The 25,008-nt window shown below is 44.8% G+C and overlaps 1 protein-coding gene across 3 annotated transcripts in view; it reads left to right on the forward strand.

The window, feature by feature from the left end:
- Window positions 1–25,008, forward strand: part of LOC135509050 (suppressor of tumorigenicity 7 protein homolog) — a 125,046-nt gene that overhangs the window by 13,881 nt on the left and 86,157 nt on the right. Inside the window, exon 2 of one of the 3 annotated variants that reach the window (XM_064929353.1) lies at window positions 11,888–11,923. The exons of 1 other annotated variant lie outside the window; for it this stretch is intronic. In XM_064929353.1, coding sequence (XP_064785425.1) covers window positions 11,902–11,923 — 22 coding nt within the window. In that variant the 5' untranslated portion in view covers window positions 11,888–11,901. Of the gene's footprint in view, window positions 1–11,841; window positions 11,924–25,008 lie in introns of those variants that run through there. One more of the 3 variants, XM_064929354.1, reaches the window with a different exon arrangement.

Consider the following 25,008-nt stretch of genomic DNA (forward strand, 5'->3'; position numbering starts at 1 on the left):
ATCTGTCCCCACCCCCTTTCCATTGTCTACCAAGACGTCATTACGGTTTTGGGCCTTATCAATACATTGTGTTAGTAGCCAATAACTTTATTGTTTGTTTATTTCTGTGATTTGTTTAGTTATTTATTTATTTATTTACTAAGCCAATTTGTGTATCGCTGATTCATTATGGAAACTAGGGTTCAAGCAGATATCCAAGGGTTTGCGACGTTCAGTAATGACAACTGGTGAGGTAATAATACATTGACACAAGACTGTTTTCGATAAGATATGAAAATATTTGGAGAGTCGATTCGGGAAATATATATTCATATTCCCATGGTGCCCCGACTTCCTAGTTAAAGTTTACATGATTAATTTAATCGCGTAATAATAAATACACAGTTATTTTGTCATTCTGTCTTCACATTTAATGATAGTCAGACACGACAGTGCTTAGGATCATTGTCCTATTTTGAAGGTGAACCTTCGCCCCAGTCTGAGGTCCCGAGCGCTCTGGACTAGGTTTTCATCAAGGATCTCTGTGCTTTGCTGCGTTCATCTTTCCCTCGATCCTAACTAGTCTCCCAGTCCCTGCCGCTGAAAAACATCCCCATAGCATAATGCTGCCACCACACCACCATGCTTCACCGTAGAGAGGGTGCCAGGTTTCCTCCCAAACTAGCGCTTGGCATTCAGTCCAAAGAGTTCAATCTTGGTTTCATCAGACCAGAGAATCTTGTTTCTTATGGTCTGAGAGTCCTTTAGGTGCCTTTTGTCAAACTCCAAGTGGGCTGTCATGTGCCTTTTACTGAGGAATGACTTCTGTTTGGCCACTCTACCATAAAGGCCTGATTTGGTGGAGTGCCGCAGAGATGGTTGGCCTTTTGGAAGGTTCTCCCATCTCCACAGAGGAACTCTGGAGCTCTGTCAGAGTGACCAACGGGTTCTTCGTCACCTCCCTGACCAAGGCCCTTCTCCCCTGATTGCTCAGTTTGGATTGGCAGCCAGCTCTAGGAAGAGTCTTGGTGGTTCCAAACTTCTTCTGTTTAAGAATGATGGATGCCACTGTGTTCTTGGGGACCTTCAATGCTGCAGACATGTTTTGGTACCCTTCCCCAGATCTGTGCCTTGACACAATCCTATCTTGGAGCTCTACGGACAATTCCTTCGACCTCATGAGCCTGGATTTTGCTCTGACATGCACTGTCAACTGTGGGACCTTTACATACAGTGCAGCAAAAAAGTATTTAGTCAGCCACCAATTGTGCAAGTTCTCCCACTTAAAAAGAATAGAGGCCTGTAATTTTCATCATAGGTTTAACTTCAACTATGACAGACAAAATGAGAAAAAAAAATCCAGAAAATCATATTTTTTAAAGAGGCAATAAATAGGCCATATTGGTGAAATTATTACAGTATGACAAATTAAACACTGGGGTAACAGATGTGCAGAAGATGAGTGTGCAAGTAGCGGTACTGGTGTGCAAAGGAGCAAAATAAATAAATAACAATATGGTGATGAGGTAGTTGGATGGGCTATTTACAGATTGGCTATGTGCAGTGATTTGTGAGCTGCTCTGACAGCTGGTGCTTAAAGCTAGTGAGGGAGATATGGGTCTCCAGCTTCAGTGATTTTTGCAGTTCATTCCAGTCATTGGCAGCAGAGAACTGGAAGGAAAGGCGGCCGAAGGAGGAATTGACTTTGGGGGTGACCAGTGAAATATACCTGCTGGAGCGCGTGCTGCGGGTGGGTGCTGCTATGGTAACCAGTGAGCTAAGATAAGGCAGGGCTTTACTTAGCAAAGACTTATAGATGACCTGGAGCCAGTGGGTTTGGTGACGGATATGAAGCGAGGGCCAGCCAACGAGAGCATACAGGTTGCAGTGGTGGGTAGTATATGGGGTTTTGGTGACAAAACGGATGGCACTGTGATAGCCTCCAACACTCAACTCAGCAGACTGGATGCAGTCATCGCCGAAGTCAAGGATCGGTAGGATAGTCCGTTTTACTAGGGTATGTTTGGCAGCATGAGTGAAGGATGCTTTGTTGTGAAATAGGAAGCCGATTTCTAGATTTAATTTTGGATTGGAGATGCTTAATGTGAGTCTGGAAGGAGAGTTTACAGTCTAACCAGACACCGAGGTATTTGTAGTTGTCCACATATTCTAAGTCAGAACTGGCCAGAGTAGTGATGCTGGATGGGTGGGTAGGTGTGGGCAGTGATCGGTTGAAGAGCATGCATTTAGTTTTGCTTGCATTTAAGAGCAGTTGGAGGCCATGGAAGGAGAGTTGTATGGCATTGAAGCTCATCTGGAGGTTGGTTAACACAGTGTCCAAAGAAGGGCCAGATGTATACAGAATGGTGTTGTCTGCATAGAGATGAATCAAAGAATAAGCAGCAGCAAGTGCGACATCATTGATGTAAACAGAGAAGAGGGTCGGCCCGAGGATTGAACCCTGTGGCACCCCCATAGAGACTGCCAGAGGTCCGGACAACAGGCCCTCCGATTTGACACACTGAACTCTATCTGAGAAGTAGTTGAACCAGGTGAACCAGGCGAGGCAGTCATTTGAGAAACCAAGGCTGTTGAGTCTGCCAATAAGTATGTGGTGATTGACAGAGTCGAAAGCTTTAGCCAGGTTGATGAATACAGCTGCACAGTATTGTCTTTTATCGATGGCGGTTATGATATTGTTTAGGACCTTGAGCGTGGCTGAGGTGCACCCGTGACCGAGGTGCACTCGTGACCAGCTCGGAAACCAGATTGCATAGCGGAGAAGGTACGGTGCTATTCAAAATGGTCGGATCTGTTTGTTAACTTGGCTTTCGAAGACCTTAGAAAGGCAGGGCAGGATAGATATAGGTCTGTATCAGTTTGGGTCTAGAGTGTATCCCCCTTTGAAGAGGGGGATGATCGCGGCAGCTTTCCGATCTTTGGGGATCTCAGACGATACGGAATAGATGTTGAACAAGCTATTAATAGGGGTTGCAACAATTTCGGCCGATATAATTTTAGGGAGAGTGGGTCCAGATTGTCTTGCCCAGCTGATTTTGTTTGGGTCCAGATTTTGCAGCTCTTCAAGTTACCCTCACCGATTCCACATGACACAACTCTTTTTTTCACCCACCGTAAAACCACAAATGGATCAACCAAAAGGCAAGAGTCCACTTTTCCCATAATCTTCACTCCTACTGTCACAGCCTCTTCTTCATCCTGATCCTCGGTGCATTCCTCAGTCTACGATAACTTTACTACTACTTTCGGTTACTAGTCCAACGCTTTAACCACTAGGCTACCCTACGTGTACAGTGGTGGATCCCAAGATAAACGTATAAAGTGCTCAAAATGAAGTTGTTCAAAACATTTTATAGATCAAAAGATAAGTAGCATATCGTTTTTAAATGTGTGCATTTTCTCCTCCGACAATACAACAGCTGATTCAAAGGGGGTGTGGCACATATCAAAACTCTGTGGTAGGATACACTTGTGCTTCCTTGCCAAAAGGAGACTATCAAGGATGGGAGGACTGTCTTCCGTCACACTCCTCGACCACTTTATCGGTTTCGGGGTCACCCAGGAGGGAGGACCAACATTTTCCCAAACGAGAGAACCCCAGGGCCTCCGAGTGGAAAAGGTCTGCTAAATACCTGCGACGAGTCCGATAAGACTTTAAACCACGAACACTGAGAAGCCTTCCCTTCTGAAGAAAAGAAGCTGCCATTTTTCCTGTGGCCACTAGGTGTCAGTAGCATCAGATCCTCAGTAGCACTGACTCAGTTATCTGAACGCTGCATTTGAATGGTGACCCCCATGTAGGGAATCAAAGCATTGCTGACCTTCCTTTGTGGGCGCCTCGTTCTTCTGCTCGAGCCTGAAAGGAAAACGAAAGCAAGAAAAAAAATCAATGCTGTCATACGTTGTTGTCTAGTCTGCATACTGGATGGGAAACATCCAATTATGTCTCTCTCTCACACACACACACACACACACACACACACACACACACACACACACACAGGCACGCTAACATTTGCACTCATTCAAGCGCTTATGAATAGAGACTCGTCTACACGTATCTAACCTACACAACACATTGTTCCTTTCTATTGGGTACCGAGGCCTATTAGTTATTGTCCAACTGCTCGAAATGCTTTGTTCGCCTCGTGTAAAATGAAAGTGAATGCTCAAGTAAAGTAAGACACTTACTAATGAAGCTTACATTTAAAAAAATAGATAAAGGGCACTTGTTTTGCACAATTGAACATCCACGGCAAGTGAAGTGGGAATCTTTGTTCTTGCAATAATACAGTTCAATTGACAACTTTCTTTGCACATTTTTCATCCTCTCTTGCTTCTCCTTATGTAGCTGCTTCTGGAAAGTTCAGCCCATAGAATTATGGGGGCAGCAGGATAGCCTAGTGGTTAGAGCGTTGGAATAGTAACCGGAAGGTTGCAAGGTCAAATCCCTGAGCTGACAAGGTACAAATCTGTCATTCTGCCCCAGAACAGGCAGTTAACACATTGTTCCTAGGCTGTCATTGAAAATAAGAATTTGTTCTTAACTCGACTTGCTCCTTCTTTCTCTTGTTCTTTCTCTCTCGCTCAAGGATGGCCACACTCCTCTCACACTTATTTTCAGTTGCCTAGCAACCCAGAGGAGAGGCCTTGCTTACTTGGGTGGTACTTGTTCCCATTCGGGCGGGGGTAGGGTAGGGGGGGGGTGTAGATGAGATGGGGGGCATTGTTTTGAGTTAAGTCCCTCCATGAATGTCATTATTATATATGAGTGGTTCCTCTGCTAGAACGATTCTGCGAAAGAGGGAGAGCAAAATTCGGAAATAGCCCATTTGAGTACTGCGAAGTACAGTTGATGCCTTGCTGCCATTATAACTAGTCCTTCATCCACCTCACCTGACCCTTGTGGTCAGCATGACAGCGGGCCGGCGTCGTGGTGTGTGGCAATTGGCCATTTTCAATAAATTATCTCCTGTTCTTAACCGATGAGGATTACTTGTAAGGGGTCTACTCTTCCGAAAACAACAACACCTTCTCATAACTCTTCAGTTGAGCCATAGAAAGAACAAGGCCTCAGCACTTTCACTTCCACTGAATGCTTTTGTGTCTAAGCTAATGGTTTCGTCTTGAATCAGGTCTTACTGGACTGGCCTGTTCTTCCTCTAGATTCACCTTGCTAAAAATTGACTGCATTTATTGTCTCCTTGCACAGGCTTTGGATCAGTTAAGTATTTTAGATGATGATAGCTATGGTTCAATATTGTTTACCCTAGCACTGATTAGGATCCCACTCCTAGATAAACTGAGCCTAGATCAGATTGTTGGTTGTTCTAGTCAGATGAGCTATGAAGGAAAAGCTGACATTATAGCAGATGTAGATGCCCGTGATTACAGCTGGGAATTGTTTCTATCAGAGCTGATCCTGTGCAGTCAGTCCTCTTCTGCCCTATTCCTCCTCTCCCCCGGCGCAGTGTTTCAGACTCCAGGAGATGTCTTTAGTAGATGGGGAGGGGGGGTGGCTGGGTAGAGGGGTGGGGGGGGTGCTGCCTCCGCCTGAAGGACAAAGACGTTGGGTTTTGGCGAGGGAAGAGAGGGAGCCACCATGTGTGAGGGACAAAGGAGACAAGGCCAAAACTCTTCTTTCTCTCCTTCTCCCTTTATCTCTCTCTCTCACAGAGCTAGGCCTAATCCTAATGCTGCTAGCTCACTCCAGTCCTATATTCAAATGACAGTTAGGGCTGTCTGTCTGGCATGACAGCAAGTAGGCATGTTACATGTAGACCCACCACTAATACACACACACATCATGAACACCCTTGACTATTACATAAATACCCAGTATAGCCCCCTAAATACACACATACTCATTGTCTCATATTCACACCAACGTTATTATAGTTTTGTTTTTATTTATATGCGTTTTAAGATGTTTTTTTTGTTTCAGTTAGTTTTCAGATCCATTTAGTTAAAGCTTTATAAAACCATTCCTATTTTGTTTTTATATTATTTAGTGTATGTCCCATCTGCTGTCCTTGACCGGTTAATCTATTGGGCCCACACGTCACCCTCCTCTGGTCATCCTGGGATCGGTCGGACAGTGCGCTGTTTGAGCGGGAGGTACTGGTGGCTTACCTTGGCTAAGGACGTGAGGATTTATGTTTCCTCCTGCTCGGTGTGCGCCCAGTGTAAGGCTCCTAGGCACCTGGCCAGAGGGAAGCTACACCCCAAACCCGTTCCACAACGGCCTTGGTCGCACCTGTCGGTAGATTTTCTTACATGATCTCCCCCCTCACAGGGTAACACCACAATCCTGGTCGTTGTGGATCAATTCTCTAAGTCCTGTTGTCTCCTCCCCCTGCCCAGTCTCCCTACAGTCTGCGGAGGCCTTGTTTACGCACGTCTTCCGGCACTACAGGGTGCCTGAGGATATAGTGTCTGATTGAGGTTGGCAGTTAACGTCTAGGGTCTGGAATGCGTTCATGGAACATCTGGGGTTCTCGATTAGCCTTACTTTGGGGTTTCACCCCGAGAGTAATGTGCAAAATGTCCAAAACCTGCCCCTCCGCCTGCCCTGCCAGAAGCTGGGTCAGCGTGGGGCCATTTACGGTATGTGGGGTACGGTCACGACGTCCGCCGAAGTTGGTTCCTCTCCTTGTTCGGCGTTCGGTGTCGCCGATCTTCTAGCCGTCATCGATCCACTTTTCATTTTCCATTTGTTTTGGCTTGTCTTCCCACACACCTGGTTTTAATTCCATCATTACATGTTGTGTATTTAACCCTCTGTTCCCCCCATGTCCTTGTTCGGAATTGTTTATTTTAAGTGCATGTGCATGTTTATCTGGTGTGTGACGGGTTTTTGTACCCATTGATTGTTTGTTCTGATTCCGGTGGGTTTTATTTATTGAACTGCTTTGTTTGTACGACAGTTTTTGCTCTCCTGCACCTGACTTCTCTGCTGCCAGTACGCACCCCGTACAATACTACTCACCAATGTCCAGTCTCTTGACAACAAGCAGGACAACATTTGAGCAAGGGTTGCCTGCCAGAGAGACATCAGAAATTCTAACATTCTTTGTTTCACGCAAACATAGCTCACTCGGGATACGAATCTGTACAGCCACCCGGTTTCTTCACACATTGTGCCGACAGAAACAAACATCTCTCTGGTAAGAAGAAGGGCGGGGGTGTATTCTTATGATTAACAATTTGTGGTGTGATCATAACAACATACAGGAACTCAAGTCCTTTTGTTCACCTGACCTAGAATTCCTTACGAGTAAATGCCGACCGCATTATCTACCAAGAGAATTCTCTTAGATTATACTCACAGACGTGTATACCCCCCACCCCACAAGCAGACACCTCGATGTCCCTGAAAGAAACTGGAAATCACATATCCTGAGGCTGCATTTATTGTAGCTGGGGATTTTAACGAGGCTAATTGGAAAACAAGGCTCCCTACATTTTATCAGCATATCAAATTCGCGACCCGGGCTAGTAAAACTCCGATATCATTGCTACTCTAATTTCCGCGACGCATACAAAGCCCTCCTCGCCCTACTTTCGGCAAATCTGACCACGACTCGATTTTGTTGCTCCCAGCCTATAGACAGAAACTAAAATAGGAAACACCCATGCTCAGGTCTGTTCAACGCTGGTCTGACCAATCTGATTGTACGCTTCAAGGTTTTTTCGAACACGTGGACTGGGATGTGTTCCGGATAGCATCGGACAATAACATTGATACGCTGATTCGGTGAGCGAGTTTATTAGCAAGTGCATCAGTGATGTGGTACCCACTGTGAATATTAAAACCTTCCCCAACCAGAAACTGTGGATTGATGGCAGCATTCGTGCAAAACTGAAAGCGCAAACCAGTGCTTTAAATCAGGGCAAGGCGACCAGAAACTTGACCAAATACAAACAGTGTAGCTATGCCCTCCGCAAGGCAATCAAACAAGCTATGCGTCAGTATAAAGACAAATTAGAGTCGCAATTCAACGGCTCAGACACAAGAGGTATGTGGCAAGGTCTACTGTCAATCACGGATTACAAAAAGAAAACCAGCCCCGTCGCGAACCCCAATGTCTTGCTCCCAGACAAACTAAACGACTTCTTTGCTCGTTTCGAGGACAATATAGTGCCACGACACGGCCCGCTACAAAAACCTGCTGGCTCTCCATCACTTCAGCCAACGTGAGTAAAACATTTAAACGTGTTAACCCTCGCAAGGCTGCCGGCTCAGACGGCATACCCAGCCGCGTCCTCAGAGCATGCGCAGACCAGCTGGCTGGTGTGTTTTCGGACATATTCAATCAATCCCTATCCCAGTCTGCGGATTCCCACATGCTTCAAGAGGGCCACCATTGTTCCTGTTCCCAAGAAAGCTAAGGTAACTGCGCTAAATGACTATTGCTCCAAAGCACTCACTTCCGTCATCATGAAAGTGCTTTGAGAGACTAGTCAAGGATCATATTACCTCCACCCTAGACCCACTCCAATTTGCTTACTGCCCCAATAGGTCCACAAATGATGCAATCGCAATGACACTGCCCTAACCCATCTGGACAAGAGGAATACATATGTGAGAATGCTGCTCATCGATTACAGCTCAGCATTCAATACCATAGTACCCTCTGAACTCGTCATTAAGCTCGAGACCCTGGGTCTCGACCCCGCCCTGTGCAACTGGTTCCTGGTTCCTCAACACTGGGGCAAGGGTGTGTTCTCAGCCCTCTCCTGTACTCCCTGTTCACCCATGACTGCGTGGCCATGCACGCCTCCAACTCAATCATCAAGTTTGCAGACGACACTACAGTGGTAGGCTTGATTGCCAACAACGGCAAGATGGCCTCCCGGGAGGAGGTGAGGGCCCTCGGAGTGTGGTGTCAGGAAAATAACCTCACACTCAACGTCAACAAAACAAGGAGATGATCGTGGACTTCAGGAAAGAGCAGAGGGAGCACCCCCCTATCCACATCGATGGGACAGTAGTGGAGAGGGTGGAAAGATTTTAAGTTCATCAGCGTACACATCACAGACAAACTGAAATGGTCCACCCACACAGAAAGGGTAGTGAAGAAGGCGTAACAGCGCCTCTTCAACCTCAGGAGGCTGAAGAAATTCGGCTTGTCAACAAAAACACTCTCAAACTTTTACAAATGCACAATCGAGAGCACCCTGTCGGGCTGTATCACCACCTGGTACGGCAACGGCTCCGCTCACAACCCTAAGGCTCTCCAGAAGGTAGTGAGGTCTGCACAACGCATCACCAGGGGTAAACTACCTGCCCTCCAGGACACCTACACCACCTGATGTCACAGGAAGGCCAAAAAGATAATCAAGGACAACAATCACCCGAGCCACTACCTGTTTACCCCGCTATCATCCAGAAGGCGAGGTCAGTACAGGTGCATCAAAGCAGGGACCGAGAGACTGAAAAACAGCTTCTATCTCAAGGCCATCAGACTGTTAATTAAACAGCCATCACTAACATTGAGTGGTTGCTGCCAACATACAGACTCAACCTCTATCCACTTTAATAATGAAAAATTGGATGTAATAAATGTTTTACTAGTCATTTAAACAATGCCACTTCATATACTATATATATATATATATGTTTACATACCCTACATTACTCATCTCATATTTATATACTGTACTCTATACCATCTACTGCATCTTGCCTATGCCGTTCGGCCATCGCTCATCCACATATTTATACGTACATATTCTTAATCATTCCTTTACACTTGTGTGTGTATAAGGTAGTTATTGTGAAATTGTTAGATTACTTGTTAGATATTACTGCACGGTCGGAACTAGAAGCACACGCATTTTGCTACACTCGCATTACATTGCTAACCTTGTGTATGTTACCAATAACATTTTATTTGATTTTAAATGCTTTTGGGAACGGGCAGAACAAGTTCAGGTCAATCTACAGAGGTAAAAAAGACAATGTCGGAGTTTAATTCAATAAGAGAAACTGTGAAATGGAAAGTTGAAAGAGAAGGGAGGGCCAGAAAAGTAATGCTTGGAAGCAATTTGGTGAAGTGGTAGAAGAGGATGATAGCTATGCTGGCTATGTTGTGTGGTGATTGTGAGGCGCTATACAAATTCTACAGTCACAAGAAGGGGACTTCAAATAGGGAAGTTCAAGGGAAGCGTAACCTACTGATCAGATACTGGAAACTGAAATCTGGACACAGGTTTATAACCGCTCACATAGCCTTAATATTTATTAACTACTGCAGAATGAATCATTTCTTGCAGTAGCCTAAAAAATACACCAAATGTGGGCAACATTTTGACATGGAAGTAGGAGTGGAGAAATATGTTTTTTTTCTTTCAGCAGCTTGAGAGAATCCGAACGCTCAGTTAGATACAGTCTGTAGAAGTGCTATCTTTATCAGCATCATAAAAGATGATAGTATTTCAACCATAGAAAATATGCATCCAAGGCGAACTGAAATCTTATCAGAAACATGTTGGTCGTTTTTACAGCTTTTTATTTCCTTACAACCAGTCAAAACAAAAACTTAACATAACTCATGAGTGGTGGTGGAGTAGTTCCAGGAAAACAACCTTTCCCTCAACGTCAACAATACGAAGGAGCTGATCGTGGACTTCAGGAAACAGCAGAGGGAGCATTCCCCTATCCACATCGACGGGACCGCAGTGGAGAAGGTGGAACGCCTCTGCGTTCCTCTGCGTACGTATCACTGACAATATGAAATGGTCCACCCACACAGACAGGGTGGTGAAGAAGGCGCAACAGCGCCTCCTCAACCTCAGGAGGCTGAAGAAATTCTGCTTGGCCCCTAAAACCCTCACAAACTATTACAGATGCACAATTGAGAGCATCCTGTCGGTCTGCCCAATGCATCACTGGGGGCACACTGCCTGCCCTCCAGGACACCTAACAGTGCCCTATGTCACAGGAAGGCCAAAAAGTTAAACAAGGACATCAACCACCTGAGCCACTGCCTTTTTTAACTTCCTACAGCTCTCCGGGGAGCATAGTAGACAACCTCCATTTTGAATGTGTCCAATCAGAGACATATCCACTCCCCCACCCCCAAAATAAAGAATAATTGTCAAGCACTGACTCTGCTGCTAACTACTTTATTGAAAGAACATTGCTTGCTACGACTGTGATGTGGTTGTCTTACCTCGTTAAGATGAATGAGCTAATTGTAAGTCACTCTGGATAAGAGCGTCTGCTAAAAGTGTAAATGATTGGCCAGTTCCCAGTCCCGTTTCCAAACTCCAGCGCCCCCCTTTCCTCCTCTCTCCCTCCGTCCATATCTCCCTCCCCTTCTCCCTCTCTCCAGCAGCAGTCTGTCAGTGTTTCGCAGGGCTCCTGACGTCACTCTCTGTTTGCATAGCTATTGTCTTATCCATCGGGCTGCCTACCATGGCTCCAGGGTTGCAGTATCTGCTTTCAGCTTTTTTTCCCAGGGGCAGTCCTGAGAGATAAATTAACAGAGGAGGAGAGGACAAGAGAAGGAGAGGAAAGCAAGAGCTAACATAGCTACAGCAGGCAGGCTGCTACTTCTGAGTCTGGATTTTAAAATACACCTTTTCAGTGGAGAAGAAGAGTTTCTCTTCCCTCTCGTGAGGCCCCTGTTCGGCAGCTGAACCGTGTGTGTGTGTGTGTGTTTTGTGAGCAGTGTGTGTATGTGGAGGAAGCCCGTTTAGCGGCAACGAGAGCGCCGACTGAGTGAGCAGAGCATCTGGGCGTCTGAGAGCGAGGGCCGGCTGGCTGGCTGCACTGTGTGCTTTGATGACCCCCTCTGTGTAGCTGCCTGCTCACCCCCCCCTCCCTCCCTCTCTCTCTCTCTCTGTCCCCCTTTTCCCCTCTCCTCTATCTCCATCGCAGCTCCCGGCCCAGCCATGTTTGGCACAGAGTCCTCATGTAAGTACCGTACCGCCATCCTCCAGCCTCGTCTGTCTTTCTCTCTATGTGGCGTGTTGTTGTCTGGTGTAACAGTGTCTGCTCCCGTCCTTCTGGGCTCTCGCTCTCCTCTCTACATCCCTCTCTTTTTCCCCTCTCTCTGACCTTTCTGTTGTTCTCCATGTTTCCTGGTGGCAAGAAAGCTGGGATCTACCATTTTGCATAAAGGACCAATGATAGCTGGTCATTATACAAATATCCATCTCTCCTCTGTCAATTCCTTCCTCTGCCTTCCCTCCCCTTTATTCCTCCTTTTCCTCACCATTCCTCGGTATTCCTGCACGTCGCCATGTTTATCCCAGACTTATCCTGTTATGCCGTGTATATTCTCTTTTCACCTTTCCGAATGGCTTTGCTAGCTAGACTGAAATATACACCATTACTGTCTCCTTCTCGCTCTCTCGCTGTGCATGTTGTGTGTGCGTGCATTCCACGTGACATTTGTTTTTTGTTATAGATAGATAGATAGATCATGATTTTCTACAGTTTGCTTTCAGCAACCTCCTGCCATTGCAGGCAGTTCTATCTCAATCTCTCTCCTGCTCAGTCAGGAGACATTGAGAGAGGTGGGTGTAGCATGTAGCATGTACACATGCTGAGCTAAGGCATAAAGATGCTACTGCTAGTGAGGCTCTGTGATGGCACCAATGTTTGGGTGGGTTTTGAGAGGGGTGAATGTAGCGTTCCCACATGCAAAAACATAGAGATCATAGCATAGCCTACATGCTATCTTAGGCTAGCTAGACCAGTGTCTGGATGGGTGTTGTGTGGGTGGGCTCCTCACTGTAGACTGTAAACCCCCCCCCTCCTCCTCACCCCCATTTTGAGGAGCTGTCACCATGATCTTCAGGTGGTCCGCTGTTCAATCTAGTCTCCTTCCCCGTCTGTCACAAGGAATATCCACTCTGATCTAATAGAAACTGTTGTTGCCGCACAGAGACAAAGTTAGGATACTTAATTTTTCTCTCCTGAAATGTAGATTAGAGATTGCATGCAACAGTCCAGCAACGAGTCCTTTTCTATTACCAGCTTCCCTGGCTTCTAAACAGAGGAGTGCAGTACTCAGTTGTGCATCAAAATGCTGCTTCTTCATATCAAATGAATTGAATATTTTAATTTGACAGAATGTATGACTGACTGTTAAGTGGATAAGGATGTTCTGTTATCTATGTGGAAATTTGATTTCAACTGTTAGTCTCCTGCGAACAGGACCCAAAAGATCGTCCTGACCTGACCTGCTGTTTTCCAGAAGAACTTAGTGTAGGCCTGTAGCCAAAAGGTGCATAACCGTAGGACCATTACCTGCCCCTATTAATCAACTGCTACTACAATGCTTAGTCTACCTGGGTAGTGTGTCACAAAGCAGAGTAGAGCTGGGACGATAAACCGAAAATGATCAAAACAGACCATACCGATCACTTAACGCATGCATCAGGTTTCTAATATGGGTGATTTGTTCATGGGACAATTGATTGCTACAACCATCAAACTAGTAGTTTTAAAGAATAATAAAATAAACTGTGGTTGCACATTATTATAAATCTTATCGTTCTATCGTTATTGTATCAATTCAGGCAATTTATTGCGATATGGATTTTTGTCCATGTTGCCCAGCTCTAAAGCATAGTCGGTTTAGTCAGCCAGCGGTCTACATCAGGGCTCTCCGACCCTGTTCCTGGAGAACTACCATCCTGTAGGTTTTCACTCCAACCCTGTTCCTGGAGAACTACCATCCTGTAGGTTTTCACTCCAACCCTGTTCCTGGAGAACTACCATCCTGTAGGTTTTCACTCCAACCCTGTTCCTGGAGAACTACCATCCTGTAGGTTTTCACTCCAACCCTGTTCCTGGAGAACTACCGTCCTGTAGGTTTTCACTCCAACCCTGTTCCTGGAGAACTACCGTCCTGTAGGGTTTCTCTCCAACCCTGATCTAGCGCACCTGATTCTTATAATTAGCTGGTTGATAAGCTGAATCAGGTTAGTTGTAACTGAGGTTGGAGTGAACCTACAGGAGGGTAGCTCTCCGGGAAAAGGGTTGGAGAGCCTTGGTCTACATACACTGAAATATACTTAACTTTGTAGTTTTTATTTTTAAGGTTCCAGATGAATATTGTTTTATGGGTGAGTGTTACTGCTGAGGAGAGAGATGGCTCCTGTAGGTCTACTGTATATTGATCGTGTTTCAGGAGTCTTTTGTCCACCTGCTGCTGGTGGACTGTGGGTCAACCTCTCCCTCATTTGCATTCCTATGGTGATTGCTTTGTGGTGGTGAGCATGGTTTCTTCCATTGTCGCACAGCTAACAACAGCAGGGGACCTGGTTAGGTTTGTGCTAGGACTTTTCAGTGACCTGAGGGGAGGACGGCTCATAATAATGGCCGGAACTGCGCATATGGACTGGCATCAAACACCTGGAAACCATGTGTTTGATGTATTTGATACCATTCCACTAATTCTGCTCCAGCCATTACCACAAGCTTGTTCTCCCCAATTAAGGCACCACCAACCTCCCAGTGCAGTGTCAAACTATGACTGAACTTACATTCAGACCAATGTCATAACACAAACCTCAGACGCAACATACTTAGAGCACATACTTCATGTGTTGTGAATGTTTAACATTTTATAAACAGCCTTAATTTAACTGGACCCCAGGAACAGTTGATGCTGCCTTGGCAGGAACCAATGGGGATCCATAATAAATAGACACTTCACTTGTGTTCTTTAACCAAATAACTCTGACTAGCATGAACTACAAACGGACTGCAATAACTCCGTACAGACTTGAAAAACTAGCTCCAACAGACTACATGCACAGCATTGCAGACACAAACACCTAGACTTACACAGCAGACACAACTTCCCACACACTCAGTCACAACAAAATACAGTGCTTAGCCTGTAAACAGGTGTATTCGACCCCAGTCAGTGTAACCAGAAACAACGGATCCCCTCCAGACATTTAAGTCCACGTTACCTCCACACTTACAGAGCTCATGTTAGGACAGGTATCCCAAAGATGGAGCACAGCCCGTCGTTTCAAATGGGAACAAATGAGTCATAGTGGGCAGAACAAGCAAGGAGGTGGGCAGAGCCAAGCATGAGCTAGCGTGATCCTATTGGCCTGTTCTGGCAATACATTTGCATATTTCTGTTATTTGCCTACTCTGAAATGCGCGTATGCAATAATTCAATTCGCCTTTGCACTCCTAAACAATGCCATTTTTTAAAACTTTGGCAAAGGGTAAAATCTACAAAACTTTATCCACTCTGTTTGTAACATATTCTAGTTTTGGGAACAGAAAACTGTGTTGAGATTAAATGTTTCATCGTCAAAATCCGTCTCTTTCCATCTTTTCCCACTGCCGGCCACTGGGCTTGGAAACGCCAAGCGGATGCTTCACATTTATACATCTGGTGAAATATCTGTCTCATTGTTCTATTTGTGGCTAACCCCTCCCTTCCCCTGCATCACCCATCTCCCACCAACATACACACACACACACACACACAAACACACACACACACACACACACACACACACACACACACACACACACACACACACACACACACACACACACACACAAAAGGGTCAGGGAGGATGTCATTGACCTGACAGTTGGGTAGCTAACAGAATGGCTACATGGACTATCTGAGCTGACTCTTACATTGTATTTATATTTCTGCACTCTCTATGCATACTCACAGGACTCTACATACTTAATCACACTGACACTCCAACACACGTTTAACATGCACACACATTTACACTGACTCTACACGTGCGCACACACTCACATACAATCATCATTACGCTGCTGCTCTGTTTATCATATATCCTGATGCCTAGTCACCTTACCCCTCTACATATCTACCTCCAGTATACCTGCACATTGTAAATATGGTATTGGAACTGACCTGGTATATAGCCTCTTACTTTTTCCTATTTTTATTTCTCATGTTTTTGTTCTACTTTGTTATTTTACTACATTGATATTGATTACTGCATTGTTGGGTTTAGAGCTTGTAAGAAAGGCATTTCACTGTATTTGAGCATGTGACATTAAAACTAGAAATGTATTAGGTTTGGGTTTTGACCTCCTATCCTCTTACCTGGTTTCATTCCGATGGCATTTTGCCCTGCACTGTATGTAGAGGTTACTAGGAGAAATACTCTTAGAACTGGTGGATGTACATAGCAGAGCAGCAAAGAAGGCTGAAGGTGCTTTGTGTTGGTTCTGACAGGATGTAGTGTGAGCCGGCCAAAGCCACACAAGTCTGACACCGAGTTCATGCCACCATTTTACTGTGCTAGGTCACCTTTAGTCTTTTGCCATCATATAAGGCTGAACCACTCAACTGAGATACCAAGAAAACAAATCTTATTGTTGACATTTGTGATGGCTGATATTTTCTCGCGTTTAGTACTCTGTTCATAAGTACTCTCTGCTGCGAGCGCTATTGGTGTGTTCCAGCCTTTAGTGGTGGATGTGACCTGTAGATAAAGACAGAATGTGTAATTGGTTGATTCATCTCTGCTTCAGTATCCAGCTTTGGCATGAAAACTGCTAACCATATGATATTCAAGTCTAATTGTATTTGTCATATGCGCCGAATACAACTGGTGTAGACCTTACAGTGAAATGCTTATTTGCAAGCCCTTAACCAACAATGCAGTTCAAGAAAGAGATATGAAAATATTTACTAAAGTACAAAATAAATTAAAAGTCACACAATACAATAACAAGGCTATATATTAGAATGCTAACATGACTACGGGTATTGTTTGTTTATTTTTTTTATTTAACCAGGTAGGCCAGTTGAGAACAAGTTCTCATTTACAACTGCGACCTGGTCGAGATAAAGCAAAGCAGTGCGATAAAAACAACAACACAGACTTAAACATGGGATAAACAAACGTACAGTCAGTAACACAATAGAAATATCTACAGTGGGGCAAAAAAGTATTTAGTCAGCCACCAATTGTGCAAGTTCTCCAACTTAAGAAGATGAGAGAGGCCTGTAATTTTCATCATAGGTACACTTCAACTATGACAGACACAATGAGGAAAGGAAATCCAGGAAATCACATTGTAGGATTTTTAATGAATTTATTTGCAAATTATGGTGGAAAATAAACTTTTGTTATTGACCAAATACTTATCTCAATACTTTGTTATATACCCTTTGTTGGCAATGACAGAGGTCAAACGTTTTCTGTAAGTCTTCACAAGGTTTTCACACACTGTTGCTGGTATTTTGGAACATTCCTCCATGCAGATCTCCTCTAGAGCAGTGATGTTTTGGGGCTGTTGCTGGGCAACACGGACATTCAAGTCCCTCCAAAGATTTTCTATGGGGTTGAGATCTGGAGACTGGCTTGGCCACTCCAGGGCCTTGAAATGCTTCTTACGAAGCCACTCCTTCGTTGCCCGGGTGGTGTGTTTGGGATCATTGTCATGCTGAAAGACCCAGCCACGTTTCATCTTCAATGCCCTTGCTGATGGAAGGAGGTTTTCACTCAAAATCTCACGATACATGGCCCCATTCATTCTTTCCTTTACACGGATCCGTCGTCCTGGTCCCTTTGCAGAAAAACATCCCCAAAGCATGATGTTTCCACCCCATGCTTCACAGTAGGTATGGTGTTCTTTGGATGCAACTCAGCATTCTTTGTCCTCCAAACACAACGAGTTGAGTTTTTACCAAAAAGTTATATTTTGGTTTCATCTGACCATATGACATTCTCCCAATCTTCTTCTGGATCATCCAAATGCTCTCTAGCAAACTTCAGACGGGCCTGGACATGTACTGGCTTAAGCAGGGGGACACGTCTGGCACTGCAGGATTTGAGTCCTTGGCGGCGTAGTGTGTTACTGATGGTAGGCTTTGTTACTTTGGTCCCAGCTCTCTGCAGGTCATTCACTAGGTCCTCCCGTGTGGTTCTGGGATTTTTGCTGACTGTTCCTGTGATCATTTTGACCCCACGGGGTGAGATCTTGCGTGGAGCCCCAGATCGAGGGAGATTATCAGTGGTCTTGTATGTCTTCCATTCCCTAAAAATTGCTCTTACAGTTAATTTCTTCAAACCATGCTGCTTACCTATTGCAGATTCAGTCTTCCCAGCCTGGTGCAGGTCTACAATTTTGTTTCTGGTGTCCTTTGACAGCTCTTTGGTATTGGCCATAGTGGAGTTTGGAGTGTGTTCCTGAAGTCCACGATCATCTCCTTTGTTTTGTTGACGTTGAGTGTGAGGTTATTTTCCTGACACCACACTCCGAGGGCCCTCACCTCGTCCCTGTAGGCCGTCTCGTCGTTGTTGGTAATCAAGCCTACCACTGTAGTGTCGTCTGCAAACTTGATGATTGAGTTGGAGGCGTGCATGGCCATGCAGTCGTGGGTGAACAGGGCGTACAGGAGAGGACTGAGAACGCACCCTTGTGGGGCCCCAGTGTTGAGGATCAGCGGGGTGGAGATGTTGTTACCTACCCTCACCACCTGGGGGCGTCACATCAGAAAGTCCAGGACCCAGTTACACAAAACGTGGTGGGTCTCGAGCTTGGTGACGAGTTTGGAGGGTACTATGTTGTTGAATGCTGAGCTGTAGTTGATGAACAGCATTCTCACATAGGTATTCCTCTTGTCCAGATGGGTTAGGGCAGTGTGCAGTGTGATTGCGTCGTCTGTGGACCTATTGGAGTGCTAAGCAAATTGGAGTGGGTCTAGGGTGTCAGGTAGGGTGTAGGTAATATGATCCTTGACTAGTCTCTCAAAGCACTTCATGATGACGGAAGTGCATGCTACAGGGTAGTAGTCATTTAGCTCAGTACCTTAGCTTTCTTGGGAACAGAAACAATGGTGGCCCTCTTGAAGCATGTGGGAATCTGCAGACTGGGATAGGGATTGATTGAATATGTCTGTAAACACACCAGCCAGCTTTTCTGCGCATGCTCTGTGGACGCGGCTGGGGATGCCATCTGGGCCGGCAGCCTTGGGAGGGTTGACACGTTTAAATGTTTTGCTCACGTCGGCTGTAGTGAAGGAGAGCCCGCAAGTTTTGGTATCGGGCGGTGTCAGTGGCACTGTATTGTCCTCAAAGCGAGCAAAGAAGTTGTTTAGTCTGTCTGGGAGCAAGACATCTGGTCCGCAACAGACAAAATGGTTGTCCTTTTATAGTCCGTGATTGACTGTAGACCCTGCCACATACTTATCGTGTCTGAGCTGTTGAATTGTCAGTTTTACAAGGATATGTTTAGCAGCATGAGTGAATGAGGCTTTGTTGTGAAATAGGAGGCCTATTCTAGATTTTATTTTGGATTGGAGATACTTAATGTGAGGCTGGAAGGAGAGTTTACAGTTTAACCAGACACCTAGGTATTTGTTGTCCACATATTCTAAGTAGTGATGCTAGTCGGGCGGGCAGGTGCTGGCAGTGATCGATTGAAGAGCATGCATTTAGTTTTACTAGCATTTTAAGAGCAGTTGGAGTCCACGGAAGGAGTGTTGTATGGCATTGAAGCTTGTTTGGAGGTTTGTTACCTTCTCTAGGGTAGGGGGCAGCATTTGGAATTTTGGATGAAAAGCGTGCCCAAATTAAATTACCTTCTACTCAGGCCCAGAAGATAGGATATGCATATAATTTAGTAGATGTGGATAGAAAACATTCTAAAGTTTCCAAAACTGTTAAAATAATGTCTGTGAGTATAACAGACCTGATTTGGCAGGTGAAAACCAGAGAAAAGTCCATTCAGGAATCAGGATTTTTTGTTGTTGTTGTAGTTTTCTATTCAATGCCATTACAGTATCCATTGACTTAGGACTCAAATTGCAGTTCCTATGCCTTCCACTCGATGTCAACAGTCTTTAGAAATTGTTTCAGGCTTGTATTCTGAAATATGAGGGAGTAAGAGCAGTCTGAATGAGTGGACCCTGCAGTGTCACAGAACTTTTTCATGCGCATGACCGAGAGAGTGCCTTTCTTGTTTACCTTTTATATTGACAACGTTATTGTCCGGTTGAAATATTATAGATTACTTAGGCTAAAAACAACCTGAGGATTGAATATAAACATAGTTTGACATGTTCCTATGAACTTTATGGATACAATTTGTATTTTTTTGTCTGCCTTTTGTGACTGCGTTTGAGCCTGTGGATTACTGAAAAAAACGTGCAAACAAAACGGAGGTTTTTGGATATAAAGAGAGACTTTATCGAACAAAAGGAACATTTATTGACTAAATGAATGTCTTCTGAGTGTAACCATATGAAGATCATCAAAGGTAAGTGATTAATTTTCTCTTTCTGACTTGTGTATCTCTTCTACTTGGCTGATTACTGTTTGTAATGATTTGTCTGCTGGGCTATGTTCTCACATACCCTAGCGTCCCACATACCCTAGAGAGGTTAAGTGTCCAAAGAAGGGCCAGAAGTATACAGAATGATGTCGTCTGTGTAGAGGTGGATCAGAGAATCACCAGCAGCAAGAGCGACATCAATGATATATACAGAGAAAAGAGTTGGCCCGAGAATTGAACCCTGTGGCAGTTCCGGATAACAGGCCCTCCGATTTGACACACTGAACTCTATCTGAGAAGTAGTTGGTGAACCAGGCGAGGGAGTAATTTGAGAAACCAAGGCTATTGAGTCTGCCGATAAGAATGCAGTGATTGACAGACTCGAAAGCCTTGGCCAGGTCGATGAAGACTGCTGCACAGTACTGTCTTTGATCAATGGCGGTTATGATATTGTTTAGGACCTTGAGTGTGGCTGAGGTGCACCCATGACCAGCTCGGAAACAAAATTGCATAGTGGAGAAGGTACGGTATGATTCAAAATGGTCGGTGATCTATTTGTTAACTTGGCTTTCGAAGACTTTAGAAAGGCATGGCAGGATAGATATGGGTCTGTAGCAGTTTGGGTCTAGATTGTCTCCCCCTTTGAAGAGGGCGATGACCGCGGCAGCTTTCCAATCTTTAATCTCAGACGATACGAAAGAGAGGTTGAACAGGCTAGTAATAGGTGTTGCAACAATTTTGACAGATAATTTTAGGGAGAGAAGGTCCAGATTGTCTAGCCCAGCTGATTTGTAGGGGTCCTGAGCCGTTGGACTGGGTATGGGTAGCCAGGTGGAAAGCATGGCAAGCCGTAGAAAATGCTTATTAAAATTCTCGATTATCGTAGATTTATCGGTGGTGGCAATGTTTCCTAGCCTCAGTGCAGTTGGGCAGCTGGGAGGAGATGCTCTTATTCTCCATGGACCTTAGTGTCCCAAAAAAGCAAAGGCTAGCACTTTCAAATTGACTGTGTATATTGGTTCCTAACTTCCCTGAAAAGTTGCATATCGCAGGGGCTATTCGATGCTAATGCAGTACGCCACAGGATGTTTTTGTGCTGGTCAAGTGCAGTTAAGTCTATAGTGAACCAAGGGCTATATCTGTTCTTAGTTCTACATTTTTTGAACGGGGCATGCTTATTTAAGATGGGGCGGCAGCGTAGCCTAGTGGTTAGAGCGTTGGACTAGTAACTGGAAGGTTGTGTGTTCAAACCCCTGAGCTGACAAGGTACAAATCTGTCGTTCTGCCCCTGAACAGGCAGTTAACCCACTGTTCCCAGGCCGTCATTGAAAATAAGAATGTGTTCTTAACTGACTTGCCTGGTTAAATAAAGGTAAAATAAAAAATAAAAAAATAAATGGTGAGGAAAGCACTTTTCAAAGAATAACCAGGCATCCTCTACTGACGGGATGAGGTCAATATCCTTCCAGGATACCTGAGCCAGGTCGATTTAGAAAGGCCCGTTCCCTGAAGTGTTTTAGGGAGCGTTTGGTAGTGATGAGGGGTGGTCGTTTGACCGTGGACCCATTATGGACGCAGGCAATGAGGCAGTGATCGCTGAGATCCTGGTTGAAGACAGCAGAGGTGTATTTAGAGGGCAAGTTGGTCAGGATGATATCTATGAGGGTGCCCATGTTTACATATTCAGGGTTTGTACCTGGTAGGTTCCTTGATAATTTGTGTGAGATTGAGGGCATCTAGTTTAGATTGTAGGACGGCGGTGGTGTTAACCTCTTGCTTGCGTCCCACCTCGACAACAGCCAAGGAAATTGCAGGGCGCCAAATTCAAAACAACAGAAATCCCATAATTAAAATTCATCAAACATACAAGTATTATCCACCATTTTAAAGATAAACTTATTGTAAATCCAACCCCAGTGTCCAATTTCAAAAAGGCTTCACTGCGAAAGCACACCATGCGATTATGTTAGGTCAGCACCTAGTCACAGAAAACCATACAGCCATTTTTCCAGCAACAGAGAGTAGTCACAAAAAGCAGAAAGAGAGAGAAAATGAATCACTAATCTTTGATGATCTTCATCAGATGGCACTCATAGGACTTCATGTTATACAATAAATGGATGTTTTGTTCGATAAAGTTCATATTTATATCCAAAAATCTCAGTTTACATTGGCACGTTATGGTCAGAAATGCATTGTCTCAAACAAACATCCGGTGAAAGTGCAGAGCCACATCAAATTACAGAAATACTCATAAACATTGATAAACAATTCAAGTGTTAAACATACGAATACAGATAAACTTCTCCTTAATGCAACCGCTGTGTCAGGTTTCAAAAAGGCTTTACAGAGAAAGCACACTTTGCGATTATGTTAGGTCTGCACCTAGCCACAGAAACCCATACAGCCATTTTCCAGCCAAGGAGAGTGTCAGAAAAGCCAGCCAAGGAGAGTGTCACAAAAGTTTTGTTTGATAATTTCCCTCTTTATGACCAAATGCCTCCTTTTTGTTCGCACGTTTTGTCCAGTAATCCGGATGCCTAATGCGCGTGCGCTAATAAATCCAGACTAAAAGTTTTTTTGAAGTACAATAAAAGTTAGTCGAAACATGCCAAACTATGTTTAAAATCAATCCTCCATTTTTTTGTCATAAATAATCAATATTTCAATCAGACAAAAGCTTCGTCCATAGGAAAGGAGAAACAAGGAAGGCGCGTTCCCGATCAGACGCATTGCTGATGAATGGAAATTTCCACTGGCCACTGATTGAAAGTGCTGTAACTCCCTCGTTTTTCAAAGTAAAAGCCTGAAACAATGCCTAAAGACTGGCCACATGTAGAGGAAGCCATAGAGACTGGGTCCTAAGTCTTTGTATGGTGGATAGGCTTTCAATGGAAACACAGCCTTTCAAAATTTCCTAGTATTTCCTAGTTGGATATTCCTCGGGTTTTCGCCTGCCATATCAGTTCTCTTATACTCACAGACATTATTTTAACAGTTTTGGAAACGTTAGAGTGTTTTCTATCCATATCCTATATTCTGGGCCTGAGTAGCAGGCAGTTTAATTTGGGCACGCTTTTCATCCAACATTCCGAATGCTGCCCCCTACCCTAGTGAATTTAAGCATATCCCAGTTTAGGTCACCTAACTGTACGAACTTTGAAGATAAATGGGGGACAATCAATTCACATATGGTGTCCAGGGCACAGCTGGGGGCTGAGCGGGTCTAGAACAGGCGGCAACAGTGAGAGACTTATTTCTGGAAAGGTGGCTTTTTAAAAGTAGAAGCTCGAACTGTTTGGGCACAGACCTGGATAGTATGACAGAACTCTGCAGGCTATCTCTGCAGTAGATTGCAATTACGCCCCCTTTGGCAGTTCAATCTAGACCTAAAATGTTGTAGTTGGGATGGAAATGTCCAAATTTTTGGTGGCCTTCCTAAGCCAGGATTCAGACATGGCTAGGACGTCAGGGTTAGCAGAGTGTGCTAAAGCAATGAATAAAACAAACTTAGGGAGGAGGCTTCTGATGTTAACATGCATGAAACCAAGGCCTTTACGGTTCCCCAGGCGCTCTCAACAAATGAGAGTGCCTGGGGAATAGGTGTGGTACTGGGGGCTACAGGGCCTGGGTTAACCTCTACATCACCAGAGGAACAGAGGAGGAGTAGGATAAGGATACGGCTAAAGGCTATAAGACCTGGTCGTCTAGTGCGTTGGGAATAGAGAATAAAAAGTGCAGAATTCTGGGCGTGGTAGAATAGTTTCAGGGCATAATGTACAGATAAGGGTATGGTTAGATGTGTGTGTATAGTGGAGGTAAACTTAGGCGTTGAGTGACGATATGAGAAATTGCATCTCTGGAGGCACCAGTTAAGCCAGGTGAGGTCTCCGCATGTGTGGGGGGTGGGACAAAGAGCTCTCTAAGGCATGTTGTGTGGGACCGGGGGCTCTTCAGTGAAATAAAACAAAGTACTAACTGAGGCAGCAGTAGACAAGGCATATTGACATTAGCGAGAGGCATAAAGCAATCACGGGTGTTGATCGGGAGAGCTAAGACAACAATGGTTAAATGGTGATGAATGGGCAGAGAGGGTTATTTAGGTATGCACAGGACCTGAGTTCAAGGCTGGGGCCGACAGATACAGTGTAGTGTGTCAATCTCTTCTAGCAGTGTAGAGTGTCAAATCTCTTCTCGCAGTGTAGTGTGTCAATCTCTTCTCGCAGTAGAGTGTGTCAATCTCTTCTAGCAGTGTAGTGTGTCAATCTCTTCTCGCAGTGTAGTGTGTCAATCTCTTCTTGCAGTGTAGTGTGTCAATCTCCTCGAGCAGTGTAGTGTGTCAAATGTCCTCTAGCAGTGTAGTGTGTCAAATCTCTTCTCGCAGTAGAGCGTGTCAATCTCTTCTAGCAGTGTAGTGTGTCAATCTCTTGTCGCAGTGTAGTGTGTCAATCTCTTGTCGCAGTGTAGTGTGTCAATCTCTTCTCGCAGTGTAGTGTGTCAATCTCTTCTCGCAGTGTATTGTGTCAATCTCTTCTCGCAGTGTTGTGTGTCAATCTCTTCTCGAAGTGTAGTGTGCCAATCTCTTGTCGCAGTGTAGTGTCAATCTCTTCTAGCAGTGTAGTGTGTCAATCTCTTCTAGCAGTGTAGTGTGTCAATCTCCTCGAGCAGTGTAATATGTCAAATCTCCTCTAGCAGTGTTGTGTGTCAATCTCTTCTCGCAGTGTAGTGTGTCAATCTCTTCTCGCAGT

The sequence above is a fragment of the Oncorhynchus masou genome, chromosome 22 (assembly GCF_036934945.1).
Source record: "Oncorhynchus masou masou isolate Uvic2021 chromosome 22, UVic_Omas_1.1, whole genome shotgun sequence".
NCBI classification, from domain to species: domain Eukaryota; kingdom Metazoa; phylum Chordata; class Actinopteri; order Salmoniformes; family Salmonidae; genus Oncorhynchus; species Oncorhynchus masou.